This window comes from Brachionichthys hirsutus, chromosome 1 (genome assembly GCF_040956055.1).
Source record: "Brachionichthys hirsutus isolate HB-005 chromosome 1, CSIRO-AGI_Bhir_v1, whole genome shotgun sequence".
NCBI lineage: Eukaryota > Metazoa > Chordata > Actinopteri > Lophiiformes > Brachionichthyidae > Brachionichthys > Brachionichthys hirsutus.
Window position 1 is genome coordinate 1,377,671 of NC_090897.1, and position 21,006 is coordinate 1,398,676.

The following is a 21,006-nucleotide window of genomic DNA, read 5'->3' on the forward strand; positions in this document are numbered from 1 at the left end:
GTTTTCCTTTAAGTGCAATATTATTTCTCTCTCTCTACAAAATGCTTAAAAAGGTAAAGTAAAAAAAACAGATGTGTTGAAAGGGGGGGGGGGGGGGGGGGGGAGTGGTTGAGCCAAATAAAAACATTGGAAGGTAAAACACGGCCTCCTCTTTTCTCGTGGCATCACTTCCATCTCCCGTCAAAAATAAAGCAGCACGAATGTGGTTGGACACAAACAGGTGTGGCGTTCAGGCGTCCACAGACACTACAAGATGCTTTAATCCCCCCCCCCCGGAAGAAAGATTCCAGAGTTTCAAACATCAAATACAGGAGGTTGTTTTAAAAGGCGATCATTTTATTCAGTTGGTTTTACTTTACAGGACAGAATCCATGACACCAAAGCGACCCTCAGTGATTATAAGGTGGCTCTAGGAAGGGCTATGAAGGGTTAATAAAGGCTCAGCACAGAATAAACACTGATTTTCTCACCTATTCTGGAATCCAGATGTAAAATAAGGTGCAGAAATGTCAGTCAGCGTATTTAAAAAATAAAACCAGTAGCAGAAAGTGTGAAAATGACCCGTTTGAGTGAACGGGCCATTTAAATAATAATAATCTGCGAGTACACAGTTTGACCTTTCACCTTTACAGTACGACGACGTTTCACACGGATCCCAATAACAACACAGATTTAGCCTGAATTCTGTTTCTTAAGCACGGGCCGACCTCGCCCCACACGCGCCTGCTACATGAATGCTCGTCACAATAAAAGCACATTTAATGTTAAAAGCCCCATCCTGTTTTGCTGACGGATCAAATACGAGCTCTGCTTTTAGATTTTCCCGCATCGGGAGGTGAAATTACAAAAAAATAAACAGCAACTATGGTACAATTAAATATGCAATGTGGGTATCAAAATACTAATTTATTTTCCGAGATACAATTTCAAAATAAATATAATTTCCTCTATCTATCCACTTCCTTCTGCTTATATTAAATCTTTAATGGCTCGTAAGGATTTGGGCGCGTCAGCAGTTCTCTAACCGGGGCTTGAATCCATTTTCGCCTCATTGTCCGGCGTTCATTTTTAAAACCACACACACAAAAGTATTGACGATAGAAGCTCAGGACAGGACAGACGCTAGCTTAGCACGAAGAGCTGCAGATTGTCCTGCCGCTGCATCGTTCTGCTGTATTTTTCATTTTTGTATTTCACTCTTGCCGTCTAAGTGTAACGTAAGAAAGACAAAAAGTACAATTGATATCTATCAATAGCTTCCAGGTAACAATGGCTGAATGCCCCACAGGTGAAGTGACCTTTTCCTCATCCTGTTCGAGACCCAAAGCTCCCCATCAAGCCGCTGTTCACCTTTTCCTGCACAACATGGCAGGTCTGCAGAAAGGAGGAGGAGCTAAAACGACTTTTAGTTTCATCAGACGAGCCCCCTAGTGGCCAAAAATATCAATGAACGCAGCGTTAAGACAAAGGCTTGTGCGAAAGCAAAAAATAAAAAAAGTAACGATAACAGAACCCTTAAATTCTAATATACCTCACAAGAAGCGGACTCCTACTGGGTTTAGAGCTCAATGGGACTGAAGGAGGCGGCTCACGGCCTCCCTGACGCAGGTTCACAGAAAAACAGAAAGTCGGGGCCCGCCAGCGCCGCTGCAGCATCCGGATCAGACTTCAGATCAGTGTCTGCGTTTGTCTAACACCTTTCCTGTGAGGCTCATTTTTTTATTTCCGGGTGAAGTAGTGGACGTGCCCATTTTCAGTACTAATCAACTCGCCACAACGGAGTCGGGGGGGGGGGGTCCGGTGGGCAGCGGCTCGGTACAGCCCCTCCCTGGAGGAGGCTTCAGGTCCAGATGTGAGCGCAGTAGTATCGGAGAGATCTCGGGCAAGGGGGGGTCTTGGAGGTCTTGCCGCGCTAAGGCTCTGCTGTGGTTGTGGCTCCCACCTCTAGGGGCGTCTCAGGACGGGGGAGGCCCTCCTGACTTTCCATCCACAGCTCTATGGACTCCTGAGTGTCAAAGAACTCGTCGGGTCCCTCTGGAGACTGGGGCGTCTGGGAGCTGGAACCCGCTTCACTGCTGCTCTCCCTGAGCTCCAGCAGCACAGGCAGGGAACCCGGGAGGCAGTACGCCTCCATCCAGCCCAGGGTGAGCTCGGGTAACCCAGAACAGGGCGCCCTCGGGCCCGGATCCGAAGCTGCACCGGCTTCAGGGGGCACGCTCAGCCCTTCCTGAGGGGATTCGGGAAGTTCAGGCTCCTCCTCCGGCGAGTTATTTGGAGTCAGAGGGACTTGGCTGGCTTTGAGGACTTGTGGCTCGGCGGCCGGGCCTGGCTGGGAAGAGTGCGTCTCCTCGCTGCTCTGAGGGGTGAGGGAGATCTTATCGCTGAAGCTGAAGTGTGGCGAGGTGTCGGCGGTGTTGGGAGAGGAAGGCCCGGCGCTGGACACCGTGCTGGACGGACCGCTGCTGTCTGTAGGAGCAGAGGACCAGTAAGAGGGCGGAAAGAACTTCACATTGGGGCTGTGGGGTCAGATACTCACACCAAGGGGGTCTGTCGGAACGAGACCTGAGCGAGACGGAGGACGACACGGCCCGCTGGGGGACGCACGAGTCCACCAACGGCTGGTTGTGGGCGCCGAGCATGGCCGACAGAGCTGCAGAAGAAGAGCGGCTGAAGTTAGGGGACCCGGACGATGAGCGCCTTTTTTTTTTACCGACGACGGATCCGAGTTCGGTTCCGACCTCTGGTGGTCCTGCTCCGGGGGTCCGCTGCGCTCTCACACACGCTGCTCAGAAAGGCGTTGACCTGCCTCAGCGACAGCGAGTTGTGCAGCGTCTCCAGGGGGTAGATCGACGGCACCATGGAGCAGCCCTCGAAGCCTGCGGCAGAGGAGGAGAGGAGCAGGCGGTGAGCCGACACGAAACGCCTCGCGGCGCCCTCGCGTCCCGTTCCCTCGTCTCAACGGGCCCTGATCCATCCAGCGCCTCCCGCCAGCCGCTACGGTCTACTCTGCAAAAAAAAAACCATGCTGGACGCCAAGACAACGGGACGCCAGACCGACCCGCAGCGAGCCGACGCCTCGCACATCTGGTGTTATTTTGCAAATGCAAGCAGATCTAAAAAAAAATAAAATAAAAAAGCGTCAATCTTTCCGCTCAGCCTCAGAAGCTGCGGCTCGAACGGCGGCGCACGACGCCGCCCGGCCCGACACGTTAGTGCACAACCATTCCACCAGAGCCGGTCACAATCACAAAGCGTCAAACCACAGCTCAACCCGAAGGCAACCCTCACGGGGGCGCCAAACGGACACCAAACAAGCAGGAGTCGCATGCTGGTTAAACGACCGGAGGGAAGCTGGCGTTCAAACTTCACCGAAAGAGCAGCCGGTTCCAAAGTTCAGAGCGGCGAGGGCGGAGGCTCAGAACGGCGAGGGCGGAGGCTCAGAGCGGCGAGGGCGGAGGCTCAGAGCGGCGAGGGCGGAGGCTCAGAACGGCGAGGGCGGAGGCTCAGAGCGGCGAGGGCGGAGGCTCAGAGCGGCGAGGACGGAGGCTCAGCGCGGCGAGGGCGGAGGCTGAGAGCGGCGAGGGCGGAGGCTCAGAGCGGCGAGGGCGGAGGCTCAGCGCGGCGAGGGCGGAGGCTGAGAGCGGCGAGGGCGGAGGCTCAGCGCGGCGAGGGCGGAGGCTCAGAGCGGCGAGGGCGGAGGCTCAGAGCGGCGAGGACAGACTCTCTACGGCGTTGGAACCTTGATGGTGCTGCTTTAATACAATGTTTATGGCTATTCGTGTCTGATAGGAACGGGGCGTGGAAACGTGTTCATCGATGAGACTTCCTGTTTGAGTCTGACGGAATGAAGTCGTTTCATTTTTATTGCGAGAGACGGGAGAAAACGGACCGGAACGCAAAGTGTCAATAAGATGTCCAACGCGTCCTCAGACTCGTCTTTTAGGGTTGCGTTATTTTCCTGAATGACCGGGTTGCACTCTTTTAATTTATATAAATTTAACAAGGTTTGTATTTAAATTGTACTTTTAATATTTGACACGTGGGCCAAACAAAAAATTATTTAAAGTGTTCCTAATCAAAAATATCAAATTGAATGAAGTTTTCTAATGTATTCTTGAATGTTTGGACTTCCGTTCACATTCACTTGGGACATTCTGATTTCCTGGAGGGTTACTTGAGAATAGTTGGCATGCTTTAAAATTGTTATTTTTATTTTGAATAAATTTGGCTTCAATGGTGAATATTTATTTTTCAAGAATTTCGGATTCTTAGGAATTTTTTTTTAGTTACGAATTTTAAGAGTTTACAGACTGGAGGAAAGATGGCCGTGAAACCTGGTGACTCCACAGCAGGGGGTCTAAAGGTCGCAAAAATGGCCCACAAATCCCAAACAGGAAACTGTCCACTCCAGGTAGCAACCACAGAAACAGGCAACATGCAGAAACATCAAGAGGCAAAAGCATGAGAGTCAACAAGCACACTCCCAACTAAACCGTGAGAAACAGGGGGTGGGGCTGAGGGGCGGGGCCAGGGGCTGACCGTGGAGGTACTCTAGGGGGCCTTGGCCGGAGATGAGCCAGTTTCGGAAGAGACGGAGGTGGTAGGCGCACAGGTGGAGGTGATGGGCAAGCGGCCCGTCCAGAGAGAGGTGGCGGCCCAGGCTGAGGTCGGTGGAGAAGCACCTCAACAACTGGGCCACATGGTGCTCCTCCAAGGGCTCTGAGGAAGAAGAGGGAGAGCGAGGAAGGACAGAGCAGTGGAGGAGGAGGAGCAGCAGTATAAACAGAAATGAAACAATAGGATATGAGCAAGGGGGGGGGGGGGGGGGGTGAGAATGATTCAAGTACGATGAGATGAGAGGAAATGATGGAAGCCCATTTGTGCTTAAATTATTTTATTTTACAGTAGAAAGTAATTATTTTCAGATCCTTTGTTTCTCAAAATATTTGTTTGACATAATGAATAATTCATCAAAATAGTTCATCAAAATTTTTAAATGCTCAGCAAATATTTTGTTAAAGCATCTCGTAATAATGAGAAACTGAATTAGTTTAGAGAAAATTCCTTATCACATGAAATAATATTTGTTAAAAATTAGTTTTCTGGCACCCAACCATTAATTTGAGACATTTAATAAATTAAAAAGATAAGATGATTGCTTTTTTTACTTGACGATAGGTGAAAAAATAATATCTTGTAAAATATGAATTCAGTTCACTCACAAAAAATCAGTTATAAAGGGGTCCGATATGAACCATCATGTAAAATGTATTCTGGTTCTGATCCAGAATGAGATCAGGGGAAAGATATTTTTTAAACATTGAAACCAATTTATGGATAATTTTTTTTATACACGCCAAGTCTGATCCACTTTTGCATTTGATATTACCTCCGGCAAGGAGGTTATGCATAACTATTGAACTAATGATGTCAATGCTAATTCAATTGCTAAAAGGTACGTTTTAAGGTAACTGAAGCTAAAAATGTAAATAAAATAAAAACAAGGCTATCATTTTTGGTGCAAATCCCATAACGAGAGGAATGAGCCGCTTGGCGGAGGTTTGCTTTTGCGAGTGCTTTTTCTAGTACTGGGAATGTTTCTTACTGGTGGAAATGAGCTTCTGGGAGAAACAAGAGTGAACAGAGAGAAAGGGAGGAGAAGGAGAGATGGAAGGAGGAGAGGCATGGAGCTCCTGTTGCAAATGCAGCGGCAGCCAACAGCCGCCACTTCAGCAAGGCTCAGAGCAAGACGCTGGAAACACGAATGCCATGTTGCTCCCCTGCGGTCTCACATTTAGTTTTCATTATTAAAAGAGCATCAATCAAATGCACGAGATTCCACGAGGGAGCAAGCGTGGCGAGAAGCCCCGCGGCAGCCAGCCCCGTGAAGCAGCACAGTTGTTAAATGTGCAGGGGAGCCCAAATAGGCACGCGAGCAGACACCGGTACCCCCCCACCCCCCCACGACACAGGAAGCAGGAGCTGGACCTTTGGGAGCCACAACAAACGGCTTCGGGGGGGTCCGTCATACCTTCCACAGTGCACCACAGAGGCGGCGCCGCTGCTATGGCGGACGCGTCATCTTGTGTTCCTGTGGTGAACAAACATACCGATCAAGGGCGTCAAGGGGGGGGGGGGGACCAGTGAGCTGGGCGGGGGATGGATTTGTAGATATGTTTGATGTTTTAATCTTCTCAATCGATGCTCATTGCCATGTTGAGCACGTCGCTGCGCCGCCGGAGGGTGGCGTAACGCTCCAATCAGAGCAAGGGCGGCCGCCTGACGTCGACGGCGAGGCCGAGCGTCAAATGGCGTAAAAACAACTAAATGGAAATACGACCTTCCTGCGTCATCGTTTTATACAGATTAATCAAAGCCATTCTAATGTGGATAATAACTGCAGCTAGCTCAAATAACTGGGATCAATTACTCACACATCACCGCTACGCTATAGCCGACGCTCGCTCTCGTTTGCTAACCTCCTGAATGCCAGTCAGAGCGTTCACTCATTAAAACAATTCTATTCCGATGGAGAAACGGCGAAACAGAAACAAAGCCAAACTCTCCCGTTTCATCCGTGATCAATCCCAAAACACCGACGTAAAAGGGTCACGACGACAGTTTTCATCAGCGCTCCTCATCAATGATCACGTTGCTATTCGCTGTATCATTGAAACGTTTGCTTTTGTCGGCTGCTGCGTCTAGGACCCAAATGTCACGCCGTGTCGCACCCCGGACTCTTAATTCACGACATCGTGAAACTTAAATGCGCTTCGAGTCAAATCACAAATCCCACAAAGGAAGGAAGCAGCGGCGGTCGCGGGATTCAAACAATCAGCCATTTAAAAAAGGTGAGGAAAATGAGACAAACCTCACCGATGGAAGTGACGATGCAAAAATGATGATTATGTGTCTGACTTCTGAGCAAACGGATGAGTTTCCCAGTTAATCCCTGCAGCCACCATACAAATCAATGTTCCTCCGCGTTTCGGATCGATCGGCATCGCAGCATACGACGGATTGAATTGTTTGTTAATCTGCAAAATGCTAATAACCGTGTATGATTTATACAACTAGAATGGAGGTTAACTCTGTTAGCATCCTGTCGCTATACGACACGCCCCTCGAGTGTACTCGCAGACGAGGTGATTGGGGGCGTGGCCAATTCCAGACATCTGAAAGCGTTACACTAGTGACCTCATGTTTTTAGTGAATGTTTTACTGCGGTTACTGAAACACTAAGTAGGTAAAGGAACGCTATTAGCTACTGTTAAAATGGTGCGGAATGTTAAAGGAACAGTTCACACTAAAAAAAGAAAGCGAATTATCCAATCATCGCTGATCCCAAGGAACTTCCCCAGTCCGCACAGCATGACTCCATACAGCTTGCACAGTGGAATCAAAGTCTCTGGAAGGCCTGAGATACTAAACTGATTGGTTACACCCTGATATTGCTGATTGCCCACCCAGTGTGTGGAAACTACATGGAGTCATTTTGAGCTTCTTTCAATTCAGTTTTTAACATTACCAATCAGAATTTTGATTATCGGTGAACTGCTCTTTTGACAGCTGGTTAGAGCACCGAACCTTTAAAAAGGTGCTAACGGATTATACGGTGGAAATGATTCCCACTAATCCCAGCTGATCACAGGCGCGATCGTCAATAAGACGTTATTTTCGGCTTCGCCTTTCGCACCTTATTTCTCGATGTATCGTAAGTTCAATGACCAGTGGGATCCCTGGTTAGGGAGAAAATGTCAGGTCGTGTTGGAAAGGTAAGAGTCCGAAGCATATGGGTAACCAAAAAAAAAAAATCAATAAAGTTAAATCAATAAAAAACAATAACTGAAAGCCGGAATCCTGGAGGGCCATGTGGGGGAAATAAAACAACCCAAGATCAATAAATAAAAGCTTGAAGACATGCAAGACGAAGGGAGGTGAAGTGGAAAAATACTTGAAAGAAGCAGACGTACCATTAGTCGGATGCTTTGCAAACGACACAGAAAATCGTTTTACTGCCGGCATAGACAACAACTCTGAGGAAAAAAATAAAAATGAATCACTAGTGTTACTTGGAGCCCCAAAAACATCTTTCCATTCCTAACATGGGTGCAGAAATGGAGAAGCAACCTACTCGTATTGTGCAGGAAAAGCCTGGTTTAGTGAGGTTTATTTAGTTTATGAGGAAAGTCCTGACTGACGGCTGTAAAAACAGACGTATCTGACGATGGGACATGGGACACGGGACATGGGACATGGGTGGGACATGTTCTGGTGACAAGGTGAGATGAAACGCCAAGCAAATCTCAAAAGTCTGAAAAGCTTCAGATCCATTTCCCGTTTGAGGTCTTAAGAACAACACCAACGTCACTTTGCCTCGACGCTCTGCACTGTCGCAAAAAAGAAAAAGAAAGAAAGAAAGACAACCGCTCTTTCCTTTCAGGATGACCCCAACGTCACGCAGCGAGGAAGGAACTGAATGCGCCACCATTCACGAGTATTTGCCGGCGTTGAGGCTATAAATGCCTCCTTTGATTCTAGGAATAGAACCGAAACACAAGATGGACGACCAACAGCGAGAGGACAACAAGCAGGAGGATGGCAGCAGAGAGGAGACAGCGTGACAACAGGGACACCTACTGGACGACAGGACAACAGACACCGACACTCGGCGGCAAGCACAGACGCCATAAATCTCCTTTCACTGCTCACAGCGGATTCCTGCATGGATTCCTAACATGGTCACGCACAAATAAACAGTGGATGATGGGATGCATGTTTTCTGCTACCGAGTCAAGACAAGATTTATGAGTCAAGCATCACCAGCGTTTCTTGGACGTCCCATTTAAAAAGCAAAAAAATAAAAGTATCTCCTCCGGATGTAAATGTCCCTCTGAACAGGTCAAAGGTCTGCCGCTCAGCAGGAGGTCAGTGCAGCCACGGGTGGCGCAAAAAGAAAGAAATACATTGCATCAAAACACACTTGGAAAGGAGATGAAGTTTGAGAATGAAGGGCAGTTCATGGACACACTGATGAAAAGTCGCTTCATAAAAGCAGTATGCAGAATGTCTTGGGGGGGGGGTACCATTAAACTAACCGACTGAACATTAAAGTTGACAAAAAGAACGTTATCAATAAAGTTTAGCTGCAAATAAGCTAGCCCACACCGAGTTCAATGCAGCTGGATCCTCGGTGGTGATCTTTATACTGCGTCCATAACAACAAGCTTTTATCAATTAGGAAGTAAAACTGATCATCTTCCTGTTTTCCAATCAATAAAATGCTTCCACAATGACCTGGAGGACGAGCTATCTAAACCAGACCACTTTGAAAGGTCATCAATTAGAAATTAAAATTATTATAAAGAAGTATTGCAGACGTATTAAAGGTGGATTTGGAACGGCGATGAATGGCGAGCAGGCGCGTCGCTTCAGTATGTTCCAGCGTGAAGCGTCTAACGCCAACAGCACAGTCGTCTCTGAAGCAGGCGGCGTACAGGACGTTCTATGCATTCAGGATTGCTCCGGTTTGGGACATTAACTGGGCCTGAGGCAGAATATACACAAAGATCCAAAAATAAATTTGACTCAATGAGGTTTGGAGAAAAAAAAAAAGGAATGATGGAATGCGCTAGAACGTGTATGAGGTCTAAAAACACAGAGATGCCTAAAACCATGACGAGCATATATTTATATACACGTATGTGTATCAGTAATATGGTTTTATTATTTGTTGTAGTCCTAGTCTGTGAATGGCGATTAAACTGATTCTAGTATCAGTGAAAGCTTCTACCTGACATGCCGGTGTGCTCGGGTGTCCCTCAGGGCGTGGCGCTAACTGTGTGCGCCTGTAACCTGCGCGGGTTAGTGGAGGAGCGCCGTCTCAAACACGTACCGTCTTTGTAGGACAGACTGCCAGCGGAGAATTTTTTGCGCTGAGCGCGAGCGTAGTCCTGCAGGTTAGGGGCGCTAGAGGACCCACCTAGGACAGTGGTGCTGAAGAGCCCGGCACACTGAGAGCCTGCGAGGGGGGGGGGGGGCGGGGGGGTTAGTTACTGCTAAATATCATGCCGTTACTTAAATCACTATCTAGAGCAGGGGTTCCCATCCTTCTCTATGCCTCGCACCTCTCAAAAACTGTTAATCTGTTCTCGCACTCCCTACAAAAGATGAGCAGCAAATTTATTTAAGCTATATGTTTAAAGGTATTAGCAAAAATAATGAGTAAATAAATGTTTAAACCTCTAAATTTATTATGAATGGCATAATTAAAGGTCTCGCACGCCCCGGTTGGGGACCCCTGATCTAGAGAAAGAGAGAGAGAGAGAGAGAGAGACAGAAACAGACATAATGACCGAGAGGAGAGCATGCATCTTATTCCAGCGTCTCTGTGCTCCTAAGAGGCCGCTGAGACCGCGTGGCTGAAAAGAAAAATCCACCCAGAAAACCTTTCAGATCATGCGAGACGTCCGTTGAGACGTGTTTCGGCGTTAGTATGTCCCAGCACAGAGCACAAGAGAGCAGCAGGGAAAGAGAAAATAGAGGCGGGCTGGACAGATAATCAGTCCTTTTGTCGGTTAAACTTCTTCCCGTGAGACGGTTGAACCAGCAGCTGGGAACAGAAAGGGTTAAGTCGGAGATGGGCATCGACGCGAGGTCGGTTCCAGACAGCAGAGCAGAGGCCGTTCTATACAGAACGAGTAAAAGAACCCGACTCGCCCCTCGGCAGAGGCCAGAAGCATCAGGGGATGAAACGTCGCGCGGGCATTCCATTCATACGCAACATCGTCTCTGCTCCTGTAGCGAGACGAGAGTCGTGCGCGTTAGTTACGGAGGGTTTGCTGTCCTCCTGTAGCGAGACGAGAGTCGTGCGCGTTAGTTACGGAGGGTTTGCTGTCCTCCTGTAGCGAGACGAGAGTCGTGCGCGTTAGTTACGGAGGGTTTGCTGTCCTCCTGTAGCGAGACGAGAGTCGTGCGCGTTAGTTACGGAGGGTTTGCTGTCCTCCTTTAGCGAGACGAGAGTCGTGCGCGTTAGTTACGGAGGGTTTGCTGTCCTCCTTTAGCGAGACGAGAGTCGTGCGCGTTCGTTACGGAGGGTTTGCTGTCCTCCTGTAGCGAGACGAGAGTCGTGCGCGTTCGTTACGGAGGGTTTGCTGTCCTCCTGTAGCGAGACGAGAGTCGTGCGCGTTCGTTACGGAGGGTTTGCTGTCCTCCTTTAGCGAGACGAGAGTCGTGCGCGTTAGTTACGGAGGGTTTGCTGTCCTCCTGTAGCGAGACGAGAGTCGTGCGCGTTCGTTATGGAGGGTTTGCTGTGGAGAACCTTCAGAGGAACATTTAAAGGAACGTGACCTGCTCTAAAATCTAAATATCATAAAGTCAGAACTAGTTAACATCGTGAATATAAAGTAGGCAAAGCTATGATGTTTGGGAGATAACTGCACATCAAACGCACCTCAAATATGCCGTTTCCATGGAAACAAGACAGTTGAAAATTCAAATTTTAGTATGTGCATTAAAGAGTGGTGCAGATACTAAGTATAGTTTGTGAGATGTGCACTTGACTGATGGTTTAATTGAAGACTTCAGCCCCCATCATTATGTCTGTGGGAGGGAGGGGGGGGGGGTGTGAACACATAACATCACCCCCAAAAAAACAAAAAACCAACACAGAAATGCAACTCGGGGTGGATTTTTCTTTTAACCGCGGCGACCAGCCAGCAGGACTGAACGGTTGCAGAGTCGTCATTTCTCTGGGATTAAACAGGCCAGCAACACGATGGAAATGTTGAACACCTCCGCGGAGCACCTGAACACGCCACCGGCACACGGGTTCACGCTCACGCTGCACGAACGGAGCGGGAAAAACACTTCAAATGACACACTTCTTGATGCAAAACAACATGAAAATGAAAATTGAGTTACGTAATTCATCATGATTTAAATCCCAGCTGTAAAAGCGGCATCAAACACAGCAACCGTTTCATCATCAGGCGGTGAATAGTTTCCTTCACAAGCAAGTGAACGCATCAACAAGCTCGCATGTACAGCACGCAGGCAGCCCTCAGGGTTCTACTTCCATTACTCACGATGCATCCTCTCGGGTTAAAAAAAAGGTCATCTATATACGTCGTTGTCGTGGAGACCGGATTTAAAACACCTACCTAATCCACTTTGTTTCATGTCCGGGGACTGGCGCGAGCAGAGTGAGAAGAGCCGATAGCTGCCTGCTTTGGAGGACGATGTTTCTGACAGAACCTGTGAGAGGACACACACACGCACACGCACACGCACACGCACACACACACACACACACACACACACACACACACACACACACACACACACACACACACACACACACACACACACACACACACACAGACGGTGATAACAGTGCGACTTCAGTGAGCTGACTGTCTGAGCAGGCTCCATAGCTGACTGGCTAATTAGCAGAGATAAGCAGAGCAGCAGAGAGTCGAGACAAAACTTATTACATGAACTTTTTCCTCTAATGAGACAAACGGATAAACAGGGCAGCGGCTTCACGTCTGCTTTCAGAGACAGAGATGGAAGCTGATTTAGTTCGAGTCACCTCCATGGATCCAGTCTTATGATTGCGAATGAGCGGGGACTTCCTCTGAATGGCGATTGGCTCAGACAGCGGCACGGCGCGGTCCGTCTCGTCTCTTAAAAGGTCCTCCAGGCTGCCGGGCTCCGTTCGCTTCCCTCGATTCTGAGTGAGCAGTGAAGAAGGCGAGAACACGCTCACCGCTATCTGCAGAATGAAAGCGCGGCGGGGGGGGGAAAGATGCTCTGGTGTCGGTTTTACCTGGCGAGCGACCTCGGCGGACGCGGGCCTGAAGCCGAAGCCGGTCGGCGCGTTCTCCTCCTCCTCTACGCCTTTGACGCCGGGGCTGAAGTGAAGCTCGACGTGGAAACGTTCCTCTGAGGACATGTCCTGTAGGAGGATCACACCGTCTCGAATATGGCAAGCTGAAAGACTCTCACGTTAACATTCTGAGCTATGCCACTGGGATCCAACTTAATAGAGCAAAATGGAGCTACAGAACGCTACCTTATTGTTGTCTTCATACAGCATGATGACGATCTGAGTCATGTAGTTGAGTTCAGAAACAGCACTGAGGTAATCCATGGCGCGCTTCCACTGCTGGTCCTTCTCCTCCTGTCGACACAAACACATTTTCACATCCATCCGTGCCCCGTTCAGATTTCTGCAGGACGGATCTGGACGCTTACATCCAGCAAACATCCGTAGCGGAAAAGGCTGAGCAGCGAGTGGACGTGACTCTCGCTGGTGAAATACAAACGCGTCCTGACGTGGCGGCCGGGAGACAAAACTCCACGAGAGTACCTGGAAACCAGACACCCCGGTCTTAGATGCTTCATCACGGATTCCCACCTGAACAGACTTGCGTTAGGAACCGATCCCGGGACTCACAGAGGGTGCAGCTTGTTGACGGACTCGTCCTCATGGGTCCTCTGCAGGTCCAGTTGGATCTTCCTGACCAGCGGAAGGCAGTAGGCGTATGCGATGTCCAATTTCTCTGCTTTGCTTATGCCATATTCCTGTAACAATATCGATAAATGTGATGAAGATACCAGAAACCGGTGGCGTTACTTCTGATCATCTAAAAGTCTACATTTTGTAAAATGAGCAAATAAAAACTGGTCTTCCCACATATATTTCAAATCAAAGTCAAATCAAAGTTATAAATCTATCAAAAACAGCCATCGAGCACAACTATCCTCACGCACGAAAAGCACAAGGACATGTTTGCTTGCAGTCGTCCATATGTGACCCACCTGAGCCCCCCCCCCCCCCCCCCCGCCCCCCTCACCTGTGGGATGACGATGTCAGCCAAAGCGCGAGACAGTCTAAACAGCTCCAGCGTGTCCTCCAGCCCCAGGGAAGCGTTGTGGATGACGTCGTACTTCACGCAGTCGTAGATGTCCGGTATTTTACTGATGTCGTAGCGGCCGTTCTTCATGCGGAAGTCTTTCTCGAGTTTGGACCAGCGCTGCAGCATCAGCTCCAGGGTCTCACTGTGGTACAGCTGAAGGTCTGGTGGGGGGGGGTTCAATGAAGCAGCGAACAAAACACATCAAACAAAAGCACGCCCCCGGACGGACGCTAACATGTGATAAGCGAGTCGCACCAGCTGACTTGGGGTCCTCCATCCTTTTGCGGATCTGGGAGGTCAGGCTCTGGATGAGGCCGTAGACCTGGTCACATGTGGCCACCGGGTTCTGGACTATCTTCATCGAATTCACCAGCGAGGCGCCGCAGGTCGGAGCCAGCTGTCACACAAACGCAAACGGAACGATGACGATGAACGTGTCCCCGCCCTGCTGAAGGATTTCAACAGCCTGGCCAATCACCCTGTCGTAGTCTTCCTCGATGAAGTCCCGGTCCTTCTGCAGAATCTCATGGAGCCGGGCTTTGACGCGATGCTGGCCGCTGCTCAGCGAGTCGCTGTCGTTGTCCAGCAGCCCGTTCATGTTGGCGCTCTTAACCATCTGCACCAGGATCGGCGTTAGCTCCCCCTCCAGGGCCAGCAGCCCCTGCTCCCACAGACGCACGCAATTAAACGCAATGTAGAAGACGAAATAATCCTGGATATGTTCAAGCAGCATCTTCCATGATCCTTCAGAGCTCTTAGAACGCCGCAAACCTTGGCGAAGGCTGCAGCGGTCATCTGCACCCTGCCTTCGTCAGAAGCGTATATCTTCAGGTCATGTCTGTAGGTGCTGTGGAGCCGCAGCAAGCCGCAGCCGGGGAAGCCGGCATAGTCTCCTACAGAAACACAGCCAGAGCATCAAGCTGGCTGGCACTTTAAACATGTGAAGATGTCGTAATAATAAAGTATATATTCGTATATATTCATTTCCATGACGACAACAATGACTTTCCAGGAGGGTGCGTGTCTGACCTTGTCCTCCGGGGTACATGCAGCGGAAGGCCCTGCCCAGCTCCTCAGCCTGCACTCTGCCAGCGGGAGTCAGCTCTCCTCCCCACTTCAGCACCAGGAGCAGAGACGGACCTTCCTTACGAGTGTCTGAGGACCAGAACCGGAGCAGCGCTCGTAACCATCACTTCGGGATTTTTGCAAGGTTGAGTTTGGAAAGAGGCGGAAACGAAGTCTGTGCGTCGTCCTACCTTCTTCCTCACTTGAGGTTTTGGGCTGCCCATGGGGCAGGTAAGTTAACTGCACCTTTCTGTTGATCCCAGAGAAGTGTCCGTACCTTCAGCAACAAAAAATACGGCATCATTAAACATTTTGCGTTGGCTAGCACGAAAGCATCAAATAAGTGCCGGCTGGATCCGTGTCTGCTAGCCAGGCACCGAGCTAGTCGGCTAACCTCACACGCTCCACATCCTGTCGACTGTCACACACTTAAAGTGCTTTAAGCACAAAGACTAAACTGGAAAACGACCCGGCCTTGAAGCCTTTTCATCGTAGTTCATACAATGAGCTCAACACGAGCCCCGTGGCTCTGAACTCACATTTCCAGAACAGTTTTCAGCTGCTCCAGCTTGGACTTCTTCTCTTCTATCTCGCAGTCATTGTGCTGTCCGAGATCTGCCAACAACTGCCGCGTGATGTCCAGCACCTCCTGTCCCAGGTTCAGCGAAACGAGGAGTCAGGTCCGAGATGTTTACGGGCCGGTATTGTAAACTAAACTTCGATTCGTTTTTACCTGCAGTTGTTTCGGCTTCTTCAGCTTTAATTTCCCCCTTTTATATCCTCCGTATTTCTCAAATAGCTCAAAGAACCTGAATGAGGCGGAGACAAACATGACTCAAAGTTGTTCGCGAGTCCGTCTTATCGAAACAAACAGAGGGCAGCCACTGAAGTGACCTACAGAGGGTTGCGAACTTCCATCTTCATCTTCTGTTTGGGCGTTCGGTCTCCGTGTCGAATGACGGCGATGACGCAGCGTAGCTCCATCCTGGAGTGTGAGAACACACACCGACAAAAAACGTCGGGAGCAAACCAGTTCAGACCGTTTAGTCTGAGATCATTTATGACAAGACCATCGGCCACCCCTGCTGCACACAAAATGTATCGTTCTTTTCACTCACATGGTTCCTGATGTAGTGGGAACAATGGGGATGTCCTCTGCTTCAGTAGGGATGGACCAAGGGATTTGAAACTGAGGGGCCAGCTCACGCATCACAATGTTGCTACAAACCCCCGCCACACACACACACACACACAAATCAAATAAACAAATGTGAAACAGGAAGTAAACAGAGGGAAGAGAGGAGTAGCCAGTGGAGGAAGGATGAGGAAACCAAACGTGGTACCCGAGGATCTTTGCGCAGTCGTCATAGTACTTCATGGAGTTCTTCACGAAGCTGAAGCCGTTGACGTCGCACACATACGAGTGGCCGTTTGCGCGGAGCAGATCGAAGCCACACACAGTTTGCTGCACCGAAAAGAGGACATATTTCTGCTCCCCAAGTGAACCGGGAACAATCCAGACTTCGACGAGACAAAGTCTTCGCTCACCTTGAACGCCAGGCACACCTTGCGGGCGACCAGCTTCTCCATGGCCGACAGCATGACGGGGTAGCGGACCTCCTTCCCCTCACTGTCCCTCTCGACCTTCCCGTCCAGAGCAGGAGACTTGCGAGCCTCGGCGTGAGCGTAGTCTGGCCCCACGGTGTACACCTGGTCACAGGACACGCCCACATTCGGCTGAGCATTACTGGTTTAATTCAACACTTTAATCTCCAGCTGCCGCTGATGAAGCTCTGATGGACTTCACAGGTTTTTAGCTACGTTACACCAGAGCACGGCCATTTTTTTTTAAATAAAAAAAAACCATTCGTGAGAACTGAACAGATGTTAATCATTTTCTTTGATGATTGATCAGCTCATGTGGCCCTCGATACGCTACCTTAACATCGGTGCCATCCGTCGCCATGAACTCTTCATAGATGTAAGAGCCCGTCTTCCTCACACTGCTCTCTGGTGAGTACACGCTGCTGCGACTTCCGATCTGCGCACATCACAGAAAATAAAACAAATAAAGGCTGCGATTCCAAACGCGTCGCTGCTCGGCTGAATAGTCATCCGTGACATCACGTCAGACGCCGAGCTCAAGGCTGGATCTACATGTGCTTGATTTATGCTGAACCTTCCCTCGAGCGGTGCAGGTTAATGCTTGGACTGCTCAGTTAATGATCAGTTATAAATGGATGAAAAGGAAGGCGTACTGAATGAAACTGTGAAGACCTGCCCTGGGCCTGTTTCCAGCGATAACACCAGCGCCATTACGTCCCAGATCCCGAGTCCAAACGTACATTACAGTTAAAAGCTGCTCTGGTGTGTCACTGAAACCCAGCCAGCGCTAATCTGCTAGCACTACAACATAAACAACCAGCGGTTGGGCTTGATGACTCAATGGGATCTCTACGGCAACCGCAAACTGGTAGAGACGGGACAATTTAAGGCTTGTTTTTGTAGTTAGTTCCCACTTTTATCCCATCGTACCGCCCATCTTTTAAATGATATATGTTTTAATTTACAGACTGTAAAAAGCCAAAGAAGAACAGCAGAATGAACCTTTCTGAAGAGCCGCTGGCTGCCACCGCCAGCGGAGGTCGGGTAGTAGATGTAGACGTTGTGGTCCTCGGCGCAGACGGGCTTCTCAACAAAAGGCTTCTGGAAGATCTCTCCGTTCACCTCCACATGATCCTCTCCTTCCACCAGGCTGCACTCTGAGAGAGACGGCAAATAAGCCCCATATGTCCCCACACACACACACACACACACACACACACACACACACACACACACAGCTATATGACCGAGACAGTCCTTAAAGGACAGAGACATGAGACACGGAACCACTCAGTCTCAACCTCTCCTTGTATGACCGGTCGACAAAACACGTATTTCAGTATACTGTGTGTACTTTCAACTGCTTCACATGCAATACTGTAATCTTACATGATCTGAACTAAAGATCAATCAAGTCTTAAATTACAGCGGCTCAATGTAGATGAATCCTAAACGTCATTTAAGCTCGCCTGACCTTCCCTCAGCTTTTCAGCGTTTAGTGAATGTTGCAAAGTTAAAAAACTATAACTAAAAACACATAGTTTTACTACTTTAAAAGGCTGGATGGATGGAGATAAACAAGTATTACAAATATTTTAAAACCTCAGTAGAAGCTTGGTCTGTTAAAAAAAACACATTTTAAAAAGCTCTAGAATAAACAAGGGGCCGGACAGTTGCGTGGATCCGGCAGACCGACCTTCTGGTTTGTCTGGGTCGCGGTTCAGCACAGCGTAGCGTGGAAGATCAATGCCCTCCTCCTGCAGGATACGATACACTTCTCTCCTGTTAGACAAAATGACAAACCAAAATGATGGTGCTTGAGTAATAAAATCCCACAATGGAATGAATAATTTGAACCAATAGTAGAAATGCAGTAGTAGTAATCTGAAGTACCTGTCCTGGATGTAGTACTGCATGTTCAGGTCATTAATGAGCAGAGGGTTCCTCAGTTTGGCGTAGCTCACTGCCTTGTCCAATGGGAATCCTGGATCAAGGCAGACAAAAAGTTAATTAAACACACTTTCAGATAAAAGAAAAGAAAAGATGACTTCATGTTTAAAGTGGGAACGTTACTATATCTACGAAATATCAAATATTTTTTCTGCAAGATCACAAAACAGAAAAGTTCATCCATCTTTTTATTTGTGTCATGTGTTGATACGCTGCTATTTATTTTAATAAGACTGTCCTGTCCTCCCCATCTTTTTTTTCTTTTAGATAAAAGCACTCTGTTTGGTGTGTAAATGGATCTGGAAGACAGATTACACAACAACAGCAGCATGTGAGGTGATTTGTGCGACTTTGTTTGATAAACATGACGTACTAATATCAGATTTGTGGGAAGCACATTTAACACAATTTGCATATACCTTTAAACCCTGTCTGTGTGAATGCGTGTGTCTGCGGATAGCTCTGTTTTTTTTTACCCTTAGAATGGAAGGAGATGAGGCAGTCGCACAGAGGCCATTTGTCTACCGGTTCGTTGAGGATGACGTCTTCTGGAAAGATGACCACAGTGATGTACTCAAACCTGCACAGCCTCTCCAGGATCTGGGTCATCGGCTTAGACTTGGACTTCTTCATCATGCAGCAGATCCCCACTGTGATCTGCCGCTCTGGCGGCTGAACAAGAGAGAAGAGAGCAACATTACAGCCATCTGTGAGGAAGGAGGCGCCATGAACGTAGAACCGAATCAAAGATCCATAAAGCATAAATCTCCAATAGATAATTCAACACTGCCTAGAGCAAAAACTGTGATGCTACCAAGACTCATTCTTGGTAAAGAAATTACATTTGATCACATTTCCAGCTAGCAGTCGAGAGTCAGTAAAGAAACAGATGATGGAAAATACCCTCTCACCGAGTCTGTGTCTTCATCGTCCGCATAAAGATCCATGTCTGTCTTCATGCGGTCTTCCAGGACTTCGCTCTCATCGTCCTCGCAACCCACGAAGAATCTGGGAGCGCCACGCCCGCTCTCACCCAGGCTGCTGGCCTCTGACATCACAATACCCCACAGCAACTCTCAGCGTCCCACGGCGCCATTGTACACCAACACACCGCTGGAGTCCGCCGCTGATGGAAAGGCACCCGGCCCGGTGAGGAGAATGGGTCCACCCTGCCTGGGCTGGACAGCAGAACCGGGAGATAAAGTGGTCTGAGGCAGAGGTCCAGACTGAAAGAGCGACGCTCAGACATAAAATGTTGTCGTTGTCGTACTCCTCAGTCCTCGGCAATGACTTTGTTACTCCAGGTTCTCATTCTTTTTTCAGATTTCCATCTGATAACAGGTTTGGTTACCAGGGAGCAGCTCCGATGATCTAATGGCAGTCGTCTCCTCTGTTTATAAGGAGGCGCTGTAAGAGAAACAAAGCACACGAGCAACTTTCACTTACATTACCTCGAATTACAGACAGTCTCACTGCGCTCTACGTACTATATATACATGTATTATAAAATACACTGCACTCTCATTCATCATTTATACACGCAGATCCAAAGAACACCAGGCCACCACATATTTATATTTGTAGAAGTTCCATGCAATAGCACAGGGACAACACTTTTCTACTTGCCATTCTGGGATCTTGGTGGTTCTTCTTTACAATGTAGAAGCTGCAGGGACCGATCTTACATTTGTTTTTTGATTGTCTTTTATGGTTAAAAACAAGTCGCCTTGATTGTTAGTTATTTAGGAGAATACCACATTACTGCTTACGCTTACATTGTACAGAAGCACGCACGTTTTGTGGACTCAGAAACTTCCCCCCATGGTATGACGGGGAGGAAAAAAGATTTTTGTTGTTGTGTGTGAATTGTTCTTTTAGTGTTACGACTTTAAGGGCAGATTTTTGTGTGAGAACACTTACACAGTAATCTTCCTTCAAATGTTCAATTTTGGAAAATGTTAGCGAGGCCGGTTGTAACTTACACATCCAGAAGAACATAACACTTTGCATGTCCACTGCCACCAAAAACTACGAGGTACACACAGTTAGCCGTCGAGCTGAACAACGAAACTGTGACTCTTACACAGTACATCGCGTATTCAAGTTATAATTCCCCAGTTTTATTTGTTCTACATTATTGTAACGTGGGGTTCAGACTAAACTGTCATCGTATTGACATTTTATAGATAAATCAGAAACAAAATACCTGCACGAACCTTTTTGTATGTGCTGCAAGAAACACGCCACAGATATAATGTACTTTACGGCAACAAGTTTAAGCTAATGTGCAACAAACCGCACGTTAGCCGAGAAAGTGTTTTGGACAATTTGACTAAGATATTAGAACGTTAAACGTTTTTCTTATTGTACGTGGATGGTTGAATAATAATGCTATTTGACGAAATGTATGCCATTAGCTTTTAGCAGTGCCGAACATTTGGCTAATATTAGCTAATGTTATTAT

The 21,006-nt window shown here is 48.3% G+C and overlaps 1 protein-coding gene across 1 annotated transcript; it reads right to left on the reverse strand.

Annotated features, from left to right (window-relative positions):
* Window positions 1-1,912: 1,912 nt before the first annotated feature.
* Window positions 1,913-19,597, reverse strand: ppip5k1a (diphosphoinositol pentakisphosphate kinase 1a). The gene is made up of 31 exons (XM_068742092.1): window positions 19,454-19,597; window positions 19,019-19,214; window positions 18,486-18,576; window positions 18,289-18,374; window positions 17,595-17,749; window positions 16,927-17,028; window positions 16,536-16,697; window positions 16,331-16,452; window positions 16,106-16,207; window positions 15,886-15,972; window positions 15,721-15,796; window positions 15,527-15,636; window positions 15,179-15,264; window positions 14,952-15,077; window positions 14,694-14,815; window positions 14,401-14,583; window positions 14,178-14,319; window positions 13,860-14,083; window positions 13,460-13,587; window positions 13,258-13,372; window positions 13,076-13,183; window positions 12,830-12,958; window positions 12,593-12,733; window positions 12,162-12,255; window positions 9,896-10,021; window positions 7,974-8,036; window positions 6,032-6,091; window positions 4,540-4,719; window positions 2,739-2,876; window positions 2,537-2,650; window positions 1,913-2,466 (listed from the first exon to the last, which is right to left on the reverse strand). The coding sequence occupies exons 1-31, from the start codon at window positions 19,595-19,597 to the stop codon at window positions 1,913-1,915; spliced, it is 4,266 nt and encodes a 1,421-aa protein (XP_068598193.1).
* Between the last annotated feature and the right edge of the window lie 1,409 nt (window positions 19,598-21,006).